Genomic DNA, 17,714 nt, shown 5'->3' with positions numbered 1-17,714 from the left:
TAAAATAGAACATTAATTTAAAGGAAATATTTATCACGTATTAAATATCCTTGACGTTTTAAACAATATTCTTGATAGAGGATACATGAATCCAACTTTTAGTGATAGGATTTTAACAGTTTCTAGATAGTATTTTTATTATTCAACGTTATTACGTTTAAAATTTTTAGTGCACGTATTGATGCTCACGGAACAATCATTCTATAAAATACTATTCACGTTCTTGTATTCTTTGGAACTTTCATGCGGGGTCTACACCACCTACCGAAAGGAAAAAGTACGTTATGCCATATTGGAATTCAAAAGATTGACTACTTGCTCACTTTTTGTTGACTTTGTTACGCATTAATATTGATACTTTTAATTAACGGAATTTTTAACTAATATTAGTAACTTGGTAGCATAGTGCACAGTAAATGAATATAAAAACACATGAACTGTCAGTAAAGAAATTAAAGAAAAGAACAGAAATAAACACCTAGATACATTTGGACATCTTATAAATTAAAAAAAAATTCCTTTACATGCTCATAAAACCAATTGAGACGTTTGAATAGGTAATTGTACTCTGAGACCGATTTCAATTAATTTGCAATAAAGTTTATTTCTCTTGTGACACAGTAGTTGTTACACTTATTTTTTGCGCAATGGCCGATAGTCGTAACAGGATTTATCGGCAAACGATCATCATGTTTTCTTGTAGAATATCATCCTTATTCTAACGTATCGTGTTTAAATAGTTTACAAAGAATGAATGTTCGATTACAGCTGCGTTCTCACGGATGTCTTTGATCGTTGCATACACCTTACACGCTAAATATAGAAAACGCCAGAACCTTTTAATTTACCACAATATTTACACGGCGAAAAGTACCATTCATTGGCACCTAATTATTCTTTAGGCTACCTCTTTCTTTTATTCTTTTTCATTTGTTTCAAATCGGTCGTTGGTACTAAAATGTATCTTAAATAGCAGCAATACTTGAAAGGAAATGTTAGAAAATCCAGCGAACAATGATTTTCGCTTTTAATCTCGTTCGAAGATACGCCATATCGACGTATTCGCAGGATTCACAACTGGTTATTGCGTCTGTTGGACTTTGTGGTAAAGGTTGACAATATTAGTCCCTAAGTTCGAATTTCGAAGTAAGCGCTGCATCGTTACAATATCTCCGGGAATACTCTTAGACTAGGAAATTAATATACACTCTACAACAAATGTTTAACAGTCAGTCAATACAATTAATACTTTCCTATTCTTCCCCACTTCCTCTGGTGCTGATTTCTCTTCAAGCACCCATGGAATCCTTGGTTATGTATCATTACATAAATTAATCAACGTATCAAGTACAAACAAATCGAGACTTATTTTAGATCATTGAAAATCCAATTCTTCATGCTGAAAATATCATTTATAATAAGAATGGACAGATATCCATCAAATGCTACAATAAGAAGCAAAATTTCATTCTGGGAACATTCTTTTCCCTTAATTATCGCTCACTGAACATCTTCAATGTTTCCTTTCTAGTCTCTAAAACTTTGTCCTATGTTCTGTGTCCTGTCCTCTTAACGGCGAATAGTTACCTAGCATGTACTATATAGAAAATATTGTTTCTTGGAATATATGGGTAGTCGTTTCAAAAACTAAACTATAGTTGCTTTACACGTTTGGCTCGACTGTAAGAAAGATTTCTGTGATTGCAGAACACATTTTATGTCAAATTAATGTATATACCTCGAGAAAATCCTTCAGCAAAGTAACACGACGTTTCTCAGCGATATCCATCTGATTTTCTAGATCTCCGCGATCCGTCGTCTCCGCTCGCTCTATTTTCCAAGACAGATTTTCTATTTCCGCCTCCAACTGAGCTTGCTGATATTCAAACTTCAAAGTAAAAACAATTCGTCAACTCTATCTGTACCATAATTAGTGCATAATGTCTTACTTTAGTTCTTATTGATTGATTAAACGTAACTTTACCAATTCTTTACGCGGCCCAGGCTCCATATAATAAGCGTAAGGGTAAGTGTACTGTAAAGTATAACGGCAACGTGCTAATAATGACGCAGCTTCAAACAAATGCTGCCAGTCAATCCATGTTCCACTTGAATTCATTACTTTTTTATTTATCCGCATTTTTATACCCTCCAGAGTTTGCTCTTCCAATTTCAATGATTTACTATGATTTTCCCACTAATAAAATATTTAAAATTTCTATATACATTCATGTTATTTATCTATATTCCATAGAACTGATTTGGACCATACCCTTTCATAATAATGCAAATACTTTTTAAGAGCTTCTCGCGCCTGTGCGTGAACACTTTCATGAGCAATGTTAGGATTTTCTTTGTAACGAGAACACTCATAGTATTCAGTTCCATGCGCTTTCCAATCTCCAAGGCACATCCAACAGAAGTCATGCTTACAGTTATAACATTGCATATGATTGCAACCACCATTTTTCTCTATGCAAATGTGACATTTTGGACACTGCAAATGAACATTTGTTTCTTTATTATATTACCATGTGTTTCATGTATACATGTTAAGACTAATGCACTAACATCTTTGGTGTGAGCACTAATGTAATTAGCTGTCTCTGAGTCATCTGCACACTTTGTCAACCATTTCCTAATTGTATTGCAGTCAGTAGGTGCATGATAATCCATACCACATCGGAAGCTGAAATTGTTAAAATGTTTGGCTAGGACTGAGAACCCTTTTATACATGAATCGAAGATTCGTATGCATACCAAAATATAGTTTTACAAGTTGTACATATAACTCTTTTCGCCCGTTGTTCCTTAGAACGCATAACTATTTGACAGTTAGGTCCAGGACAGAATCTTAGTAGTGGATGAGATTTGACATAATCACAGAAAGCAAACTGCTGATATCTTTCCCTCATGTTAGGCTTGGTGAGTAAGGATAAAACAAAGTCTTCTGGAGCTAAGACATCACACTCCCGGGCCATACAACTTATTCCTAATAAAAGATAAGTGTTGTAAAATCAATAATATAAAATCAATGAGGAACTACAATACTCATGTTGCAGTGATCACCTCTGTCTGGTCAGAAATCTTACCTGTAGAAATACCTTGGGTTATTTGTACTTCAAAATGCATGCACCAACAGTCTTTACAAAAAGAATGTCCACACGTTAATGTAGAAAATCTATCAGCTGGATAAATTGTAACACATACTGAACACACTCCACCCCTTTGACCCTTTAATCCTGGCACTGAATCTAATGGAGGTATTGGTTTTATCTTTGAATTAATTAATAAACTGGAAGCATTGATACGGTACTTTGTGATGATATCTTGTAATGCCCAATTGTGCGCATGTAATAAAACTTTGGCTAATGATGGTGTTATGTGTAGACTATTACTTAACACTTCAACATTTTCATTCAAAAGTCTTTCCACTTCTTCAACCCGTAAACAATCATATACAGCATATTCTGGATCTCTTCTGTTTTGATCAGGATCTATGTCATTGTCAACCTCACCACCCCATGGCTGAACATTATAATAATCTTCATAGCCTGGATCTCCACAGTCTGAGTCGGAATAATCCATCTCACTGTCATATTCTTTGCTCGACATCTGAATCACAAAGATCATGTGTTTAGTATAAAAAAAGAACATTTAACTACGCATTTTTAGAAACTTTTATTTAATAGGTAAAGTGTCATGTGTACACTGTGAAAGCCAATCTTTCATAACCTCCTACTCTCTACTAATTATTCATGAATATCAAGATAGAAATATCCTGTGAACAAATAATATTCACTGTATATTTATAAATTGAGTGAACATTTCACTGGAAGGCGCAGCAAAAGGTAAATTATTTTTTCAATAAATATGTAAAGACGATAAGTACAATCTTTTCGGTCGGTAGAGTTTTTGAAATTCTTTTATTAACAATTTGTAAGAAATGAAATTGATTAGCTATTCAGAATTACTCCGCAGAAAATGGTGCATTCACTGTGTTAATATATTTTAAGACAAAAATTTAAACGCAGCGTCTTGACGTGACGTTTCGTAAACAATTTCGTGGAATTTCTAGCGTTGTGTCGCGATTAAATCGTGCGTCTGTCTCCTTTTGTCGCGTAACGACGTCGACCCACCTTTCACGTTCTTATTTATCAAGAAAAATGCATTGATGCTTCTATTTCGGGGGTGAAATGAAAAAAGTTATTAAAGGGCCTTATCACAGCCGCCTGAACCAGCAGTCACACCAGCGCATGAGACCAGGTATATATCTATATGCTATCTTTGTGAGGTACATGATGCGACAGTGGTGTAATAGATGATTTCATTTTAATCTGAAAGCAGATACGAACGTCAAAATCACCTGATAGTGACCAGTTCAGGTATGCAAAGTAAACATCCTCCGCAACTCTATTAATTAGACAAAATTTAATTTTTAGACGTGAACAAGGCACATCTCGACATTTTTTTTCATATTCATAACTTGTAGTATAAAGATTGTAATAAAAATTATAAGATTTTTAGATAATGTCTTTTTTATATACTAAAATTTATCGAATTTCTAAATATTCTTCTGATTGTATTATAATGTCTACTCTTATACCTCGTTTGTGGTGTCAATATCCGACTGATAAAGCATGATCTTTGTCGGTATTGTCGGGTACTCACACTAAAATGATAAGGGGGCTCTGGAGCCCCTGAAGGACGCGAAAAGAAAGTCCATTGGATGTTAGGTCTATTCTGTGCTTCTGACTAGAGATGGCGTGAACTGCTACTTGTGAATCACTCGTAATTCGATCACGTTCGTTCCCAATCACGGTGATTTTTCACAGTGATTCGTGATTTCTCGTGATCGTTTCTGATTGGTGGGGAAACCTAACAATTCTTTATACGCGACACATAATCTGTATATTTTATATTTTATATTAACGACATCAAAACAAAAATTCGAGTTATATCGTATAAAGTGAAAGAATAATTAGAAACAATGAAGAATAATGAATAAATTAATAATTATAAATTATAATCTACATGTTACCTAGCAAATCAGTCTTTTAGAATTTCTTGTTTTTTCTACTGATTTTTACAAACACAGTAATGTAATTCATCGTAAAATCATATTGAATACGTTTTTCTGTTTAAAGATTAATGACTTACGATTGCAGTGAACAAATTCACTCAAGATAAAAAAATCGCAATCACGGTCGGGAATGAAGTTAAATCACGATCGTGATCGTGATTCGGCGATCACTGTGATAAATCACCGTTAGTGATTTTGCACGCCATCTCTACTTCTGACTATACCTAGTCGGTGGTGGTATGTTAAAAAACAAAATATTAATCAATAATATTACAACCTACAGTTGCTAATGCATAAGAATATATGAAAGATCACAATTTATTTATATATTACGTGATTTTTCTATATTATTAAAATGCATTGCATATATACCATTGACACACAGCATAAGCGAAGCTCTTATTTCGACCGGTGAGCCTCGAGCCATTAAAGTGGAGTGAACGATTATGTTAATCATTCGTGTATCGTTTTAAATTGTTACAGGAAACAAACTATTACTAATACATGTTATTACGTACTAATTATTTGTCAGTATATCAAACGTAAAATTTGTGAGAAATATTAAGAATTCCAAATTTGAAAATCCACTCGAAAGGGACTGTTGACGGACTCGTGCAGAGTCGATTATCCCATCTATAAATTTATATAACCGGTATCTTGTGACATAAACCTCGTGTTAGCGGGAGGAAAATACGTGTGACCTGGTGTGACCGTACAGGTAGCGTGTGCATTTTACTTGTTGATAAAAGTTTGACGCGACAGTTTTCAAAATTTTCTTTAAATTCGAGGAAGCTAATGTAAATTGATAATTACGATCATGGCGGTACGTGTACAGTTTGAGAATAACAACGAAGTTGGAGTATTTTCCAAGTTAACGAATTCTTATTGCCTCGTAGCAATCGGCGGTTCCGAGAATTTTTACAGGTAATAATAGACATAAACATTCGATAGGTATAACCAAATATCATTCTGTATTTACTCTTATTGATAGTAATCAATAACTCTCACAAGTGATTTTTATAACCTCCAATGTACACGTTGACATGAAACGTAATAAAGACATTTACCGTTAATAAAGCAGGTAACATTATTAATTACAGTGTATTTGAGGCAGAATTAGCCGAAACTATTCCTGTTGTTCACGCGTCAGTAGCTGGATGTCGTATCATAGGACGATTATGTGTCGGTAAGCATAATGTAGGAATTAACCTGTAAAGGGATCGAATTTACCGCGCTTAAATGATTAAATGAATACATAATACGATAAAATGAATTTAAATAGGAAACAAAAATGGGCTCCTGGTGCCAAACACAACAACAGACACGGAGTTGCAGCATATACGAAATTCATTACCAGATAATGTTAAAGTTCAAAGAGTAGAAGAAAGACTGTCTGCTCTTGGCAATGTTATCGCGTGCAATGATTATGTGGCTTTAGTACATCCTGATCTTGATAGGGCAAGTATTTGTTGCTGGAAATGTATTTCTTTTAGCAGCAGTAATTCCTTTTCTATTGTAATGCTTAGGATGTTTATCATACAGGAAACAGAAGAAATTTTGGCAGATACCTTGAATGTAGAAGTGTTTAGACAAACTGTAGCAAGCAATGTTCTAGTAGGTTCATATTCAGTGTTATCGAATCAAGGTGGTCTTGTGCATCCAAAAACATCTATACAGGACCAAGATGAATTATCATCTTTATTGCAAGTGCCACTTGCTGTAAGATAATGTAATATAACTATGTAACAAATGAAAAGTGTAAAAATATTTAAACAACTATTTCCATATCAAATAGGCAGGAACAGTAAATAGAGGCAGCGATGTTATAGCTGCAGGAATGGTTGTAAATGATTGGGCATCTTTTTGTGGTATGGATACAACCTCGACAGAACTTTCAGTTATCGAAAGTGTTTTTAAACTTAATGAAGCTGCTCCAGCTGCTATCACATCAACCATGCGTGCATCCCTTATAGAAAGGTAAACATACAAATAAATTTGCTGTATATTAATGTATTAATAATAATCTGTCTTTCATATGTTCCAGTATGTCATAAATTAATTTAATCTCTCTAAGAGAGCACAGACAGTTTGCTGGATGGTAGAGTGTACTATGGACATGTACATAAATTCAGTATTTATGTTAACGTAATTACATGAGAGGATGCTATTGGGATTGTACTTTGAACAACATACCTGCAGCTCACACATTTTCTTTGTAATTCCAATAGAATACTTTTAAAAGTATAAGCGATACAACATTCTATACCGAAATTTATACAAAATGCATTATTTAGTTTTATCTGAAATCTCCAAAACAATTTTAAAATGTTCTAAAAGAAAAAGTACTTTAGACCAAAATTCTTAAGAATTCTGTGCAGTTAAAAATGAGAAGTAAATACTTACCTCTTGTTATACCTAAGAATAATTAAATGAACTTTGATTTTACGTGTAAAGTAATATTTTTCCTTAAAATGTGCAACACCGAAGAAGAAAACGTACAATTTCCTTGATTTTGTGAGAAAAACTTTAAATGTAAGAATTTATAAATACAACTGCAATATAAAACGGAAATATTTTATTGAAATATATTTCAATTGATAATATTCTCTTTGAATAGAAACATTTTTGTGTCAAAAAAGTAAATCATTTCAATTCTGACTCTTAACTGCCTTATATAGTAAATGAACTATTGTAAACAACATTGTGCGGACCAGCCTGCTAATTAAATTTATTACAAATAAAAATGGGAGGGCAGCCTGGATTCTATGAATTTTGATTAACAAGACTAGAGTAATGGTAATTGTTCAGCATGTAACAATTCGGAAGCAGCAGCAGAATCTGCACACATAACTAATGTAATACCCGCTTGGTAAGATGCAGGAATACGAATGTGAGTTGTACCGGTACTCGCATTATTAAGCTGTCCTTTCTGAGTCATTGCTTCTCGTACCATATTTACAACTTGTCCTGGTAAACACAATACATAAATACGTTTCATAGCATCAGTTATACATAAAATAAGAAAATTAAACATACCGAAAACATTGAGCTTCCGCCACTTTTGATCCATAGTAGTGAGTGGTGTTAGATCCGTATTGGCGTTCCAATGAGCTAAAACATCTGCTCTCCTTACCAGCAAAATACTAGGACTCACAAGTTGATGCCAAACGTACTAAAACGAAGTTGAATTAAAACATTGTGCGAGTAAACAAGTTACTTCGATTGTAACCAACCTGCTCGGGTAAACATTCTAATGGATTTGTTAAATATATTCCTGCTCGTCCTACACCAAATATCATTTGATGATGCCACGCGTCCGGAATACCGCATCCTTCTCCACAGTGTTGTAAATTTAATGTTGCAATGGGAGCAGCTCCTTCAAGACAAGTTTCGCACGTTTACAAAAATTCGATATATTTGAAATTTATTCAATTAATTTGTCTTTATTAGTTACATACCTCGTGAAATCCAATAATGCAACCAATGAGACAAGGAGATTTTCCTTTCCGGATAAAATGCAAAAAATTTTGTTACAACTGATCCATTTGTACACAAAGCTATGCCTCGTGCTAAATCTTTATGCGTTGACCCTGCCACGGAACGACTGTATAAATATCTGGGTAACGGTGTGCCTGGTTCTCTTTGTCTGGTATTCACACCATTTAGTAATGCCTCCAGTGAAAACGATACGTTTAGAGCCAACTAAAAAAAAGCGCAATTTAACTAGATTGTTAAAAAGATGGTCTTAATAGTGCACGTACCAAAGCATTAATTGCAGAAGTAGCACCACATGCAGAAGTTTCAATTTGTGTAACTTGTTTCTCTGTAGCTTCCTTTTCGCTCCATAACATAACTTTTTCAACCGGTAAAAGACCATCTAATCGTTCATTGCATAATTCATTTTCCTGTAAATTGCAAAAGCCTGCATAAAGTATTATAGACACATAAAAATTCTCTTTGTAATTATAATAGTAAAGTAATATTAACTAGATTCGATTCGCCACTCTGATTGAATGCAGCCTGTTTATTGAGCATCAATTTTTTTGCCATCATACGGTGGTAAAGAGTTGAACTGAGATTCACTCTCCCAGAATTTAAATTGGAACTTTCTGAAACAGAAGCCATTGATGATTCAGCCCACAACTCTGATTCTGAATCTCTATTATCACCGGGTGAGATAAGATCTCCACTTGTATTGTGATATCCATATGATTCTCGTAAAGGACAAACTGTATTACGATATAATCCGCCAGTGTCCCATTTTTCTATAAAATTGCAATTGGATATCAATATTTTGAGTGCTCAAAACATTCTTTCATAATACCCTAAATCAGAAGTAAAATATACCGGTAGCACCGCTAGTACTTGGCATCCATGACGAGGAATAACTTGGTTTCACACTTGGTTCCGGTGTGGACTGGTTAGTAGAACACTGCTGCGGTTCGGAGTGGTTCACATTTTGCACACACTGATTCGGATGTTGTGACGTTGATGCAATTCCTTGTCGAGATACAACCTTACCGCTACTTAAATCATTTAATACTGGATCCGGCTCTACATTATCTAACGCTATATTCTGTATATCTTCGTTTATAGAGGCCAGGTCACTGTCTCCTGTGTCCTGTATTAAAGATATTACTATAAGTAATAAATTACACTTTTATTAATATAATTCTAATACCTGCTCACAAGAAGGTCCAGGATCAAAGTCCATTTCCAAAAAGTCCATCTCTGGACTAGATCTACCGCTATGATATTGTCCTTCACCTTCTTCTAATTGTCTCTGATTCATCTCTTCCTTTTGAACTAAATGAACTGCATCGTCGTTTCCCTTGTATGTATAAATACAATAATCTTCTCCATCTGACATATCACCCTCATTTCCAGAACTTGAATCTCTCCTCTCGATTTGCTCTCTTTGTGTGACTTGCTGCAGAGGAAAGTATAATGAATAGTTGTACATAATGACGTATGAAGAGGAACTTACCTTTTGCAACCCACTCGGTCCTGCTACTTCCCTATTTCCATTAATATTAGGTCGTAGGAAACAACATGTTCCTTGACTCGTGGAACCAATGCTACCTCCTATATTATTCAATACACACTTAGAAACATAAGACCTAGATGGCCAGGCACTGTCCACTTCAGGACTAGAATCTGAACTGCACGATACTTTTGATGGACATTTTTCAATCCCAGAAATATAATCAACATTATTCTTCATGTCAATGTCTTCATTTGGTCTAGGCATCAATAAGTTTGATTGTATTGTAGATGAAACAGGCGCCGAGTTATTTAAATGCAAAATAGGATTCGATGCAGTGCCAGCATTATAAGAAACCGGTACAAAACTTTGATTCAAATGTGAGTTACTTTGATTGGAAGATAAATTTAAGTGCATCTGAGGCTTAGGCAAATTTAAAGAGCTTGTATTCATTATGGTTTTATGTTTCAATTGACTTGTAACAGTAGTATTTGCAGTCTGAGGCTTGATATTGTTTGTATTTAAAAATATGGAAGATACACTTGCATTCACCATCTCTTGATTTGTATCTCGGTCCATAGAATTATTGAAACTGGATGTGGCAACCTGTATAGATCTTGTACCATTAGCCAATGTGACTGAAAGTTTAGAAGACAAAAGGTTCTTGGCACTGTTCTCACTCAGCTTATTATTGAATTTTAGTTGATCTCCACATAGTCTACTTTCAATAGGTTGATTACCATTTTTCAAATGTCCATCCAGTCTTGTTTCAGCTTTGTTCTGATTATTGCTTGTGCCTTCTTGTGAATTCATATTACCTTTAAGAAGAGAGCAGTAACTTATCCATTAAAAAGTAGATAAAGATACTTGTTAATATAAACATCTCTTCTCTCAATCATAACTGTTAGAGTGATTAGAACGTTTTAATAAGCAAAATAGTGGAAAATTATGTTTAAAAAAAACAGAATAGACTATCAGAAAAATGTGTTGGTAAGGTTTTACCTTCAATTCTTTTCCAACAGTTTCACGATTAGGCGATACTTAACATTAGTTTATTCTCAAACGAGCCTGCGGTAAAAAAAACCGAACGTGTCAGTCCTTGATTGTTAGGGTTACTGTGAAATGAGAAATTCGTTAGTTGCTTGTAGAAACGCTGTTGTGTCAAGTGAAAAGAATGAAAGGCCTCACTAACATCGTCTCCCGTATTAGTTCCGGAAGTCAGCTGATTGTTAGAAACAAGTGTAAGTACGCGAAGCTTCGCTGCTCGCGTACAACCGGCGATCAAAATAGTTCTCAATAGTTCTCCACCCCACTCCAACAACTCGAAAGTCTCCAGCATAGACGAGAGCTCTTTCTTGCTTCGTAATATTCAATGGAATATTAAGAAAAATATATGAAAACAGCGCAATTTAGGATTATATATTGCTGTATCAAATTATTTGTCCAATCACTCTGAATCTATATTGAACATAAACAGCTGTGAGTTGCGCATTTTTTAATTAATAGTCTATTTTTACTACATAATGGCAGATAAAGCTAATCTGACCTGTCGCTCCATCTATGAAACCTTCCAAAGCTATTATGCAATTAATATCACATTTCTGCTCCTAGGTGGTGTCACAACTTACCTTCCACAGTATGTGAATATCAAATATTTGATTATTGTGTGTTTTCTGACAAGCTTAGATTATTTTCAATAAACAATGATTGTAATTCTCTCTGCGTCCCTTGAATTTTAATATCTAATATTATCCAACAGGCTCCTACAGATAGTAACTACATACTGCCTACGTCTATAAATTTAATAACATTTGCCTCAAAGTATATTTATGCATACAATATTGTATGTATATAACAACTGATAATAGCAATGATAACTATATTTACACTGTACGCAAGTTTAATTACTTTATTATCTTGGGTATTTTTTATTAGAATAACAAGTAGAAAATATATGTATTTTGTAATATTGATCGAACTATTGCAAATTATAGTTATTTCCAGTTTCCTCCTTTGTATTGTACCTTGCTCTTCACACAATATTCTTTTGTGTTTAGTAGTTTGTAATTAAGTCTTGTTATTATTATGAATACCTATTATTGTTATATTTATTCTACTTTGATAATTTTTACTGAACATAATTGTGTATTTAAAATACGAACGTAAGGCATCTTTGTCCAAAGTTTATACTGAAACGCGCTTTTCGTATATATGTATAGTGCAATCAACTAACCGAGCATCTTCTTTGTGCTATCCGCCATCTTCTCCCGAACTATCAGATGGAAAATAGTTCACACCAGTTCATACTTTGGAGACTGTGTTCTGTCGAAACTGTTTGACGGAGAAACGAAAAGGGCATATCAACAAGTCAAGGTAATTAGTTCCGTTATTGTCATCGTTGATTGATCAACGACTGACGAACGCAAGTTGACGAAAGCCTAAAAAGCTCATCGTTTTCTAACCTAAAGAAACTTGTGATGGTCTGTTATAGTTTTGCTTATGATCGGGTATTGTACGACTTAAAGATGTCAAGATTCCATAAGAGCTCATGGGGTGGCCGCAATAGAAGATCCGGTAACTCGGAAGACAAGCATTATTTTGGTGAGTTTTTACGTTTTTGTATTTATTGCGTCACGTTGCTTTCTATCACGGCCCACTTCTTCACGGACAGTGTGCTTAACAAATTAGTTACTTGTTTACGCAGTTTATCTCGCGTTGCTAATTCATTAAGTGCAAGTATCACGAATAGTTTTGTTTGTATCTTTATGTTTTCATGACAAAACATAAACATGGTTATTGCAAAATGAATTAAAGTAAATTGTACGTTTTCTATACAACGGAGTTTTACTAAATTCTGCATTTTATACAGGTCATGATGATCGTGTACCAAAAAACAATGGAGGTATATTCTTTTCAAAGAGGCCCAGTTCATTTCTAAGAAAACAAACAAAATCACCACATGAATTATTCAAAAACTTGGCTATATCGTGCATGGATGATGATGTTCAAATGGCAACAGGTTCAAATAACAATAATAGGCAGGTCATTGTTAGAGGAAGACCAAGAGGTGGTGCAGTAGTTAGAAGAGATATGCTTGCCAGAATTAGACCTCCAATTCTTGCGGATGGTTTTGTATATAAGATTGTTGTACGTGAAATTATAAACCTGTTTAGAATTAGCTTGATTCAATGTACATTACAAAATTTTTTCTATTACAATTACAGATACCATATGGACATAAATATGAAAAAGAATATGTAATAAATAATCTCCTTAGTTATATGGCACCAGAAACTTTTGTTCCAATAATGGTAAATATAAATAATTTTCATTCTGTAATGTAATTAGGCGAACAATATAAACCTCAACTATACATTTACATTTGTTATTAGTATAAGATCTTTGGAAACGAAGCAAGTTTTTATGTCGATGATTACAAATCAGCAATGGCTATTCTTAATTGTAATCAGAAAATTACAACAATAGATGGATTTAAACTATATGTGAAGGTTTTCCAACCACCATTTCCACATTGTGAAGTTGATAACAAATTGAAAGAAAAACTGAAACAAGCCATGGCTAAACGTTACGTAAATGAAACAAATGCACTTGACTTATCGAAGTTTCATCAAGATCCAGGTATGATTTGTAACTTGAAGCATTCCCTTTGTTTCATTGAAGGCATGAACTGAATATAATTTTCCATTACAGATCTTGCTACTGACTATTTCTATGCTCTACATCGACCCTTGTTATGGAAAACTGTATTGGATATTGTGTCTGAACATATACCAAATCTCGAGGCATTGAATTTAGATGGAAACAGACTGCTGTCATTGGATAGGTCAAATATTTTGAACAAAAAGTTCCCAAAGTTAAAAATACTATACATTGGAGATAATATGGTAATTAATTATGGATTAACTAACTTCGTTTTCTTCGTTATTATATACAGATACATGTTACAGCGTGTCTTTAATATTTTCAGATAAAAGACATTAAACAACTAGAGGCTATCAAAGACTTAAAACTGGAGGAACTGAAGCTGACTGGGAATCCTGTTTGCAACAAGTATAAAAATCGACAAACAGAATACATTAGGTAATGTACAGTTTTAATACAATCTCTCTTCCTTTGATGAAAGAATTCTCCAGGTGGATAAGTTTCCTGAAGCTGCTCATACACCAGAAATGTATACTACATTCACATAAAGTATTGAAATTATCAACAAAACTATGGGCAGTTTAACAGAACTTCCCTCGTATTTGAGATAATTTAGTTTCTATTTGACATCTAGTGTGCTTAAAATTGTAATAACAATTAATTAGTAATGAACAATTTTCCCTGGAAGTTCTAAACGGTCTGTGTACTTTTCTTCATTATTATACTCTTCAATAATAAGACAAATATTTCTGTTATTACGACTAACTTGGAGCTTCCGGGCTTCTGGCTTTTCTTTCCCGACCATAGCGAAGTGCGGAAACGGTTTCCCAAGCTCCTACGGCTGGTAAGTCATTTTTGTAATATTTTATCACTAATGCAATGGACAAAGTATATACATCTACTTTCAATGTCTCATCAGGATGGTACGGAACTTCCAAAACCAATCTTATTCGACCTAACGAACGATGGAAACAAAATGCCACTCCCTCGAAGAATGTTTGTTTCGAATGCTAAAGCACAAAATATTGCTAGCCAATTTCTACAACAGTACTTTTTGATATTCGACAGCGACAATCGTCAGGCATTGTTAGATGCATATGACGAACACGCGTGCTTTAGCATGACCACATCATGTTCTCACAATAATAGTAACAAGTAAGTTTATATTAAATAGAATATAGGCACACGATTAATAAAGTATTCCCTATAACAATGCATAAAACTTAACCCTCCTAGATCAAATATATACTTCACGGAAAATAGAAATCTGTACAGAGTAAATAACTCTAGGAGACAAAAATTATTGAAGCAAGGAAGATTAATCATAGTTTCATTTCTTTCTGAAATACCACAAACTCAACACTATCTGAATACATTCACAATGGACATTAGCTTGGCGACAGTAAGATCTTATCTGTTTACAAATAAAAAAAATTTGTGAATTCTCGATTATTTATCTAATTATATTACCATAATTGTAGGAAGTGATGATGGTAATCACAGTCACAGGCTTCTTCAAAGAGCTCGATAAAAAAGATCAATTTATCCGTTACTTCAATAGAACGTTCATAATAGTACCTGAAGGATCTGGTTACTGCATTCGAAACGAACAGCTACACATCAGTAATGCGAGTAACGCTCAGATAAAGCACCTGAACAGTCAGGTGACGACACAAGCAAAAGATTCAGGACCACAAGCCACGACGTCGAGCGGTACCGCCATAAAACCGCCGGTATCGTCGCAATTGTCCGAAGACGTGAAACAACAGATGACTATGACGCTCAGTCAACAAACGAACATGAACTTGGAATGGAGTCTGAAGTGTTTGGAGGAGGTGCAGTGGAATTATGATAACGCGCTTTCGGCGTTCCAAGAATTCTTCAAGCGAGGACAGATCCCACCGGAAGCATTTAATAAATAAGATGTATAGTATGTTAGAGAAAATAAGATTCAGAAATCTTAAATTCTAATCGCTACTATCTTTCGATGCATGCGTCTATGTATGCGGTACGTGGTGCTTTTCTATCATGATCTGAATGAGGACATAAAGGTATTGGGTGTCTTGCACTGTGCCTCATTAAGCACGTTTCATACATTTATGTACTAGTTTTTGTTTAGTTTAATCACCCAAAACCTTCGTTTGCCCTATTGAAAATATCTCTCCATGGCAAGCAAAAGGAAACTTGTTGTAAACAAAGTAACGAAGAATGAATAGAATGTTGTCTTTTTACAGGGTAGTTTGTTTACCAACAAGCTTCCTTATGCCTTGACCAAATGAAGCAGCTGAATGTGTGTGACTCGTTTAAAAAATGTGTACTTGTAAAATTTATGTTCTTCAAGAGCAGCTGTCCTTTATTCTGATCATGATGCGTATGCAAATGAGATCAGGATTTAGTGGTGATTCGTAGTTCGTTGGCATAAAAGGGTGATTAAGTGGTGGGGGGGGTAATATTACCACGATTCGATAGTTCTCGTTTTATGTTTTTCTATTTTCGTTTTTATATGTCATTGCTTTCAGGCTAGATAAATCATCATTTGAAACCAGTTACTAGAATCTACCCGTTTCTAATCTTTGATAAAGAATATTTGTTACAACACCGATACCCTTCAATGCTTCTTAGTTATCAAGTTGCCAAAATGAAACACCTCAAATTTGACAGTTGTGACACAAGTGATAATAGGACCCACATGCTGCCTACTTAATTATGTTGTACAAACATAATGATGTTCGTTTCTTTCTCTTTTTCTTTCTTTTAGAAATAATTCATATATTTCACGTAGTGATATATCAATTCCATTTTAAAATTTCTGTTAAGATGCGTCATGCGAGATCTCGAATTAAGAATTAAATATCGAATAAATGCTAGAACAGTATGATTGTGTCCGTATTTGATGAACGTAAATTCTGATTGTGATATCTCTAGGTACAATAAGCATCATTATATACTGAAGATAAACTAGTTTACATTAAACTTTGTAAGGTTGCAACACGGCGTGAAGAAACGTACAATTACAATCAATGCGATCATGTTTTTATTTTACTTGGATTCATGCGCTAGTTGACTTTAATTGTTACAGTTGCATATTATGTAGTCTTTTCAATGTTTCAAACAATATGAACAAAATCTATTGAATCCTTAAGATTGTTTATTTTTAAGTCTATCAGACGATACCAAGATGATTACTATGAATACAGTATATGGATCTGCGTCAACCAGCTTCGAATAATGTTTTTACAGAAAATACACGTCGGTATACTGCGTTGCCTGTTAACAGTGAACACCTTATTGCAAATTGTATATATGAATGTACTGTTATCCAAGTATGTAATACTTTGTAATGGTCTAAAGATTAAGTACATACAGTGTGTGAATATAAATTATTCATCGGTATCGGTAAGAAGCAATACGCGTATAATGGCAACGAATGGGACTTTCGTCGCAACCAGAAAGAGAACAATTATCACTCGATCGACCACCAACCAAATTGTCCATGAACTTTTGAAAGCTCGCAACTCGCCATAGAGTTTCACTGTGATGTGAAAAGCGACGAACAACGAAGGGCAGACTGGTCCTAATGAACTGATTGGGACCCTTAGCAAACATGCACTGGAGGCAAACTTTGCAAGTCTGCCTGCTGTCCTCTTTTTATTGTAACCTGTTGTAATGCAAATTAATGCGCTACGACGAATAGGATACAAATCCACTCTATCAGGACATAAAGAGACGAACCGATGTTTGGCATCGAACAGAATGAATTCTGACTCGAGTTGCATGCATCAGTTGTTCCTGATTCCAGAAACTAAGTTCTGTGTGGCGCTTATGTTGATTCAATAACAGCGGTTGCCGCGATTTCTGTGCATTTGCTACAGAGGCACATTGGGGATGATACTGACAAACTTTTAACTGATATGAAACGGACATAATGTACAGAAGAAAGGACTCGCGATTTCTGTGCATTTGCTACAGAGGCACATTGGGGAT

General features: G+C 34.5%; 4 protein-coding genes across 5 annotated transcripts; 2 read left to right on the top strand and 2 right to left on the bottom strand.

The window, feature by feature from the left end:
* Positions 1–1,550: 1,550 nt before the first annotated feature.
* LOC107190978 (protein ariadne-2) lies at positions 1,551–4,167 on the bottom strand. Its single transcript, XM_015579898.1, has 8 exons — positions 4,140–4,167; positions 3,093–3,615; positions 2,761–2,992; positions 2,572–2,689; positions 2,273–2,497; positions 1,985–2,197; positions 1,739–1,888; positions 1,551–1,680 (listed from the first exon to the last, which is right to left on the bottom strand). The coding sequence occupies exons 2-8, from the start codon at positions 3,613–3,615 to the stop codon at positions 1,648–1,650; spliced, it is 1,494 nt and encodes a 497-aa protein (XP_015435384.1). The 5' UTR covers positions 4,140–4,167; the 3' UTR covers positions 1,551–1,647.
* Positions 4,168–5,789: 1,622 nt separating this feature from the next.
* LOC107190969 (eukaryotic translation initiation factor 6) lies at positions 5,790–7,516 on the top strand. Its single transcript, XM_015579888.1, has 6 exons — positions 5,790–6,007; positions 6,184–6,269; positions 6,366–6,541; positions 6,626–6,802; positions 6,879–7,060; positions 7,128–7,516. Exons 1-6 carry the CDS (start codon positions 5,901–5,903, stop codon positions 7,135–7,137), a joined length of 738 nt encoding a protein of 245 aa, XP_015435374.1. The 5' UTR covers positions 5,790–5,900; the 3' UTR covers positions 7,138–7,516.
* A 190-nt stretch (positions 7,517–7,706) lies between these two features.
* LOC107190952 lies at positions 7,707–11,372 on the bottom strand. 2 transcript variants are annotated; one of them, XM_015579866.1, is made up of 11 exons: positions 11,260–11,372; positions 11,070–11,182; positions 10,071–10,885; positions 9,765–10,013; positions 9,431–9,704; positions 9,071–9,348; positions 8,845–8,988; positions 8,542–8,785; positions 8,317–8,459; positions 8,120–8,255; positions 7,707–8,050 (listed from the first exon to the last, which is right to left on the bottom strand). In XM_015579866.1, exons 3-11 carry the CDS (start codon positions 10,878–10,880, stop codon positions 7,869–7,871), a joined length of 2,460 nt encoding a protein of 819 aa, XP_015435352.1. In that variant the 5' UTR covers positions 10,881–10,885; positions 11,070–11,182; positions 11,260–11,372; the 3' UTR covers positions 7,707–7,868. The 2 variants fall into 2 exon arrangements, with proteins under 2 accessions (XP_015435352.1, XP_015435353.1); XM_015579867.1 differs by lacking the exon at positions 11,260–11,372 and having other exon boundaries at positions 10,071–10,705; positions 10,808–10,885; positions 11,070–11,256.
* A 957-nt stretch (positions 11,373–12,329) lies between these two features.
* LOC107190962 (nuclear RNA export factor 1-like) lies at positions 12,330–15,666 on the top strand. Its single transcript, XM_015579880.1, has 11 exons — positions 12,330–12,440; positions 12,559–12,668; positions 12,937–13,214; positions 13,292–13,378; positions 13,460–13,706; positions 13,779–13,972; positions 14,056–14,168; positions 14,538–14,574; positions 14,650–14,885; positions 14,967–15,132; positions 15,212–15,666. The coding sequence occupies exons 2-11, from the start codon at positions 12,593–12,595 to the stop codon at positions 15,650–15,652; spliced, it is 1,875 nt and encodes a 624-aa protein (XP_015435366.1). The 5' UTR covers positions 12,330–12,440; positions 12,559–12,592; the 3' UTR covers positions 15,653–15,666.
* The last annotated feature ends 2,048 nt before the right edge of the window (positions 15,667–17,714 follow it).

This window comes from Dufourea novaeangliae, unplaced genomic scaffold (assembly GCF_001272555.1).
Source record: "Dufourea novaeangliae isolate 0120121106 unplaced genomic scaffold, ASM127255v1 scaffold208, whole genome shotgun sequence".
Lineage (NCBI taxonomy): Eukaryota > Metazoa > Arthropoda > Insecta > Hymenoptera > Halictidae > Dufourea > Dufourea novaeangliae.
The sequence above is the reverse complement of the archived record's forward strand: the minus strand, read 5'-3'. Positions and strand labels throughout refer to the sequence as shown.

Bases quoted from the DNA above. Each gene is read 5' to 3' on its own strand.
- LOC107190978 (XM_015579898.1), bottom strand. From the start codon at position 3,615: ATGTCGAGCAAAGAATATGACAGTGAGATGGATTATTCCGACTCAGAC. The intron at 2,993-3,092 runs GTAAGATTTCTG...ATCTTTTATTAG, and splicing joins AACCCAAGGTATTTCTACAG to GAATAAGTTGTATGGCCCGG. The intron at 2,690-2,760 runs GTATGCATACGA...TAACAATTTCAG, and splicing joins ACTTGTAAAACTATATTTTG to CTTCCGATGTGGTATGGATT.
- LOC107190969 (XM_015579888.1), top strand. From the start codon at position 5,901: ATGGCGGTACGTGTACAGTTTGAGAATAACAACGAAGTTGGAGTATTT. The intron at 6,008-6,183 runs GTAATAATAGAC...TATTAATTACAG, and splicing joins GGTTCCGAGAATTTTTACAG to TGTATTTGAGGCAGAATTAG. The intron at 6,542-6,625 runs GCAAGTATTTGT...TTTATCATACAG, and splicing joins TACATCCTGATCTTGATAGG to GAAACAGAAGAAATTTTGGC.
- LOC107190952 (XM_015579866.1), bottom strand. From the start codon at position 10,880: ATGAATTCACAAGAAGGCACAAGCAATAATCAGAACAAAGCTGAAACA. The intron at 9,705-9,764 runs GTATTAGAATTA...TCTTTAATACAG, and splicing joins CTGGACCTTCTTGTGAGCAG to GACACAGGAGACAGTGACCT. The intron at 8,786-8,844 runs GTACGTGCACTA...GCTTTTTTTTAG, and splicing joins CTTCTGCAATTAATGCTTTG to TTGGCTCTAAACGTATCGTT.
- LOC107190962 (XM_015579880.1), top strand. From the start codon at position 12,593: ATGTCAAGATTCCATAAGAGCTCATGGGGTGGCCGCAATAGAAGATCC. The intron at 13,379-13,459 runs GTAAATATAAAT...ATTTGTTATTAG, and splicing joins AAACTTTTGTTCCAATAATG to TATAAGATCTTTGGAAACGA. The intron at 13,707-13,778 runs GTATGATTTGTA...TTTCCATTACAG, and splicing joins GAAGTTTCATCAAGATCCAG to ATCTTGCTACTGACTATTTC.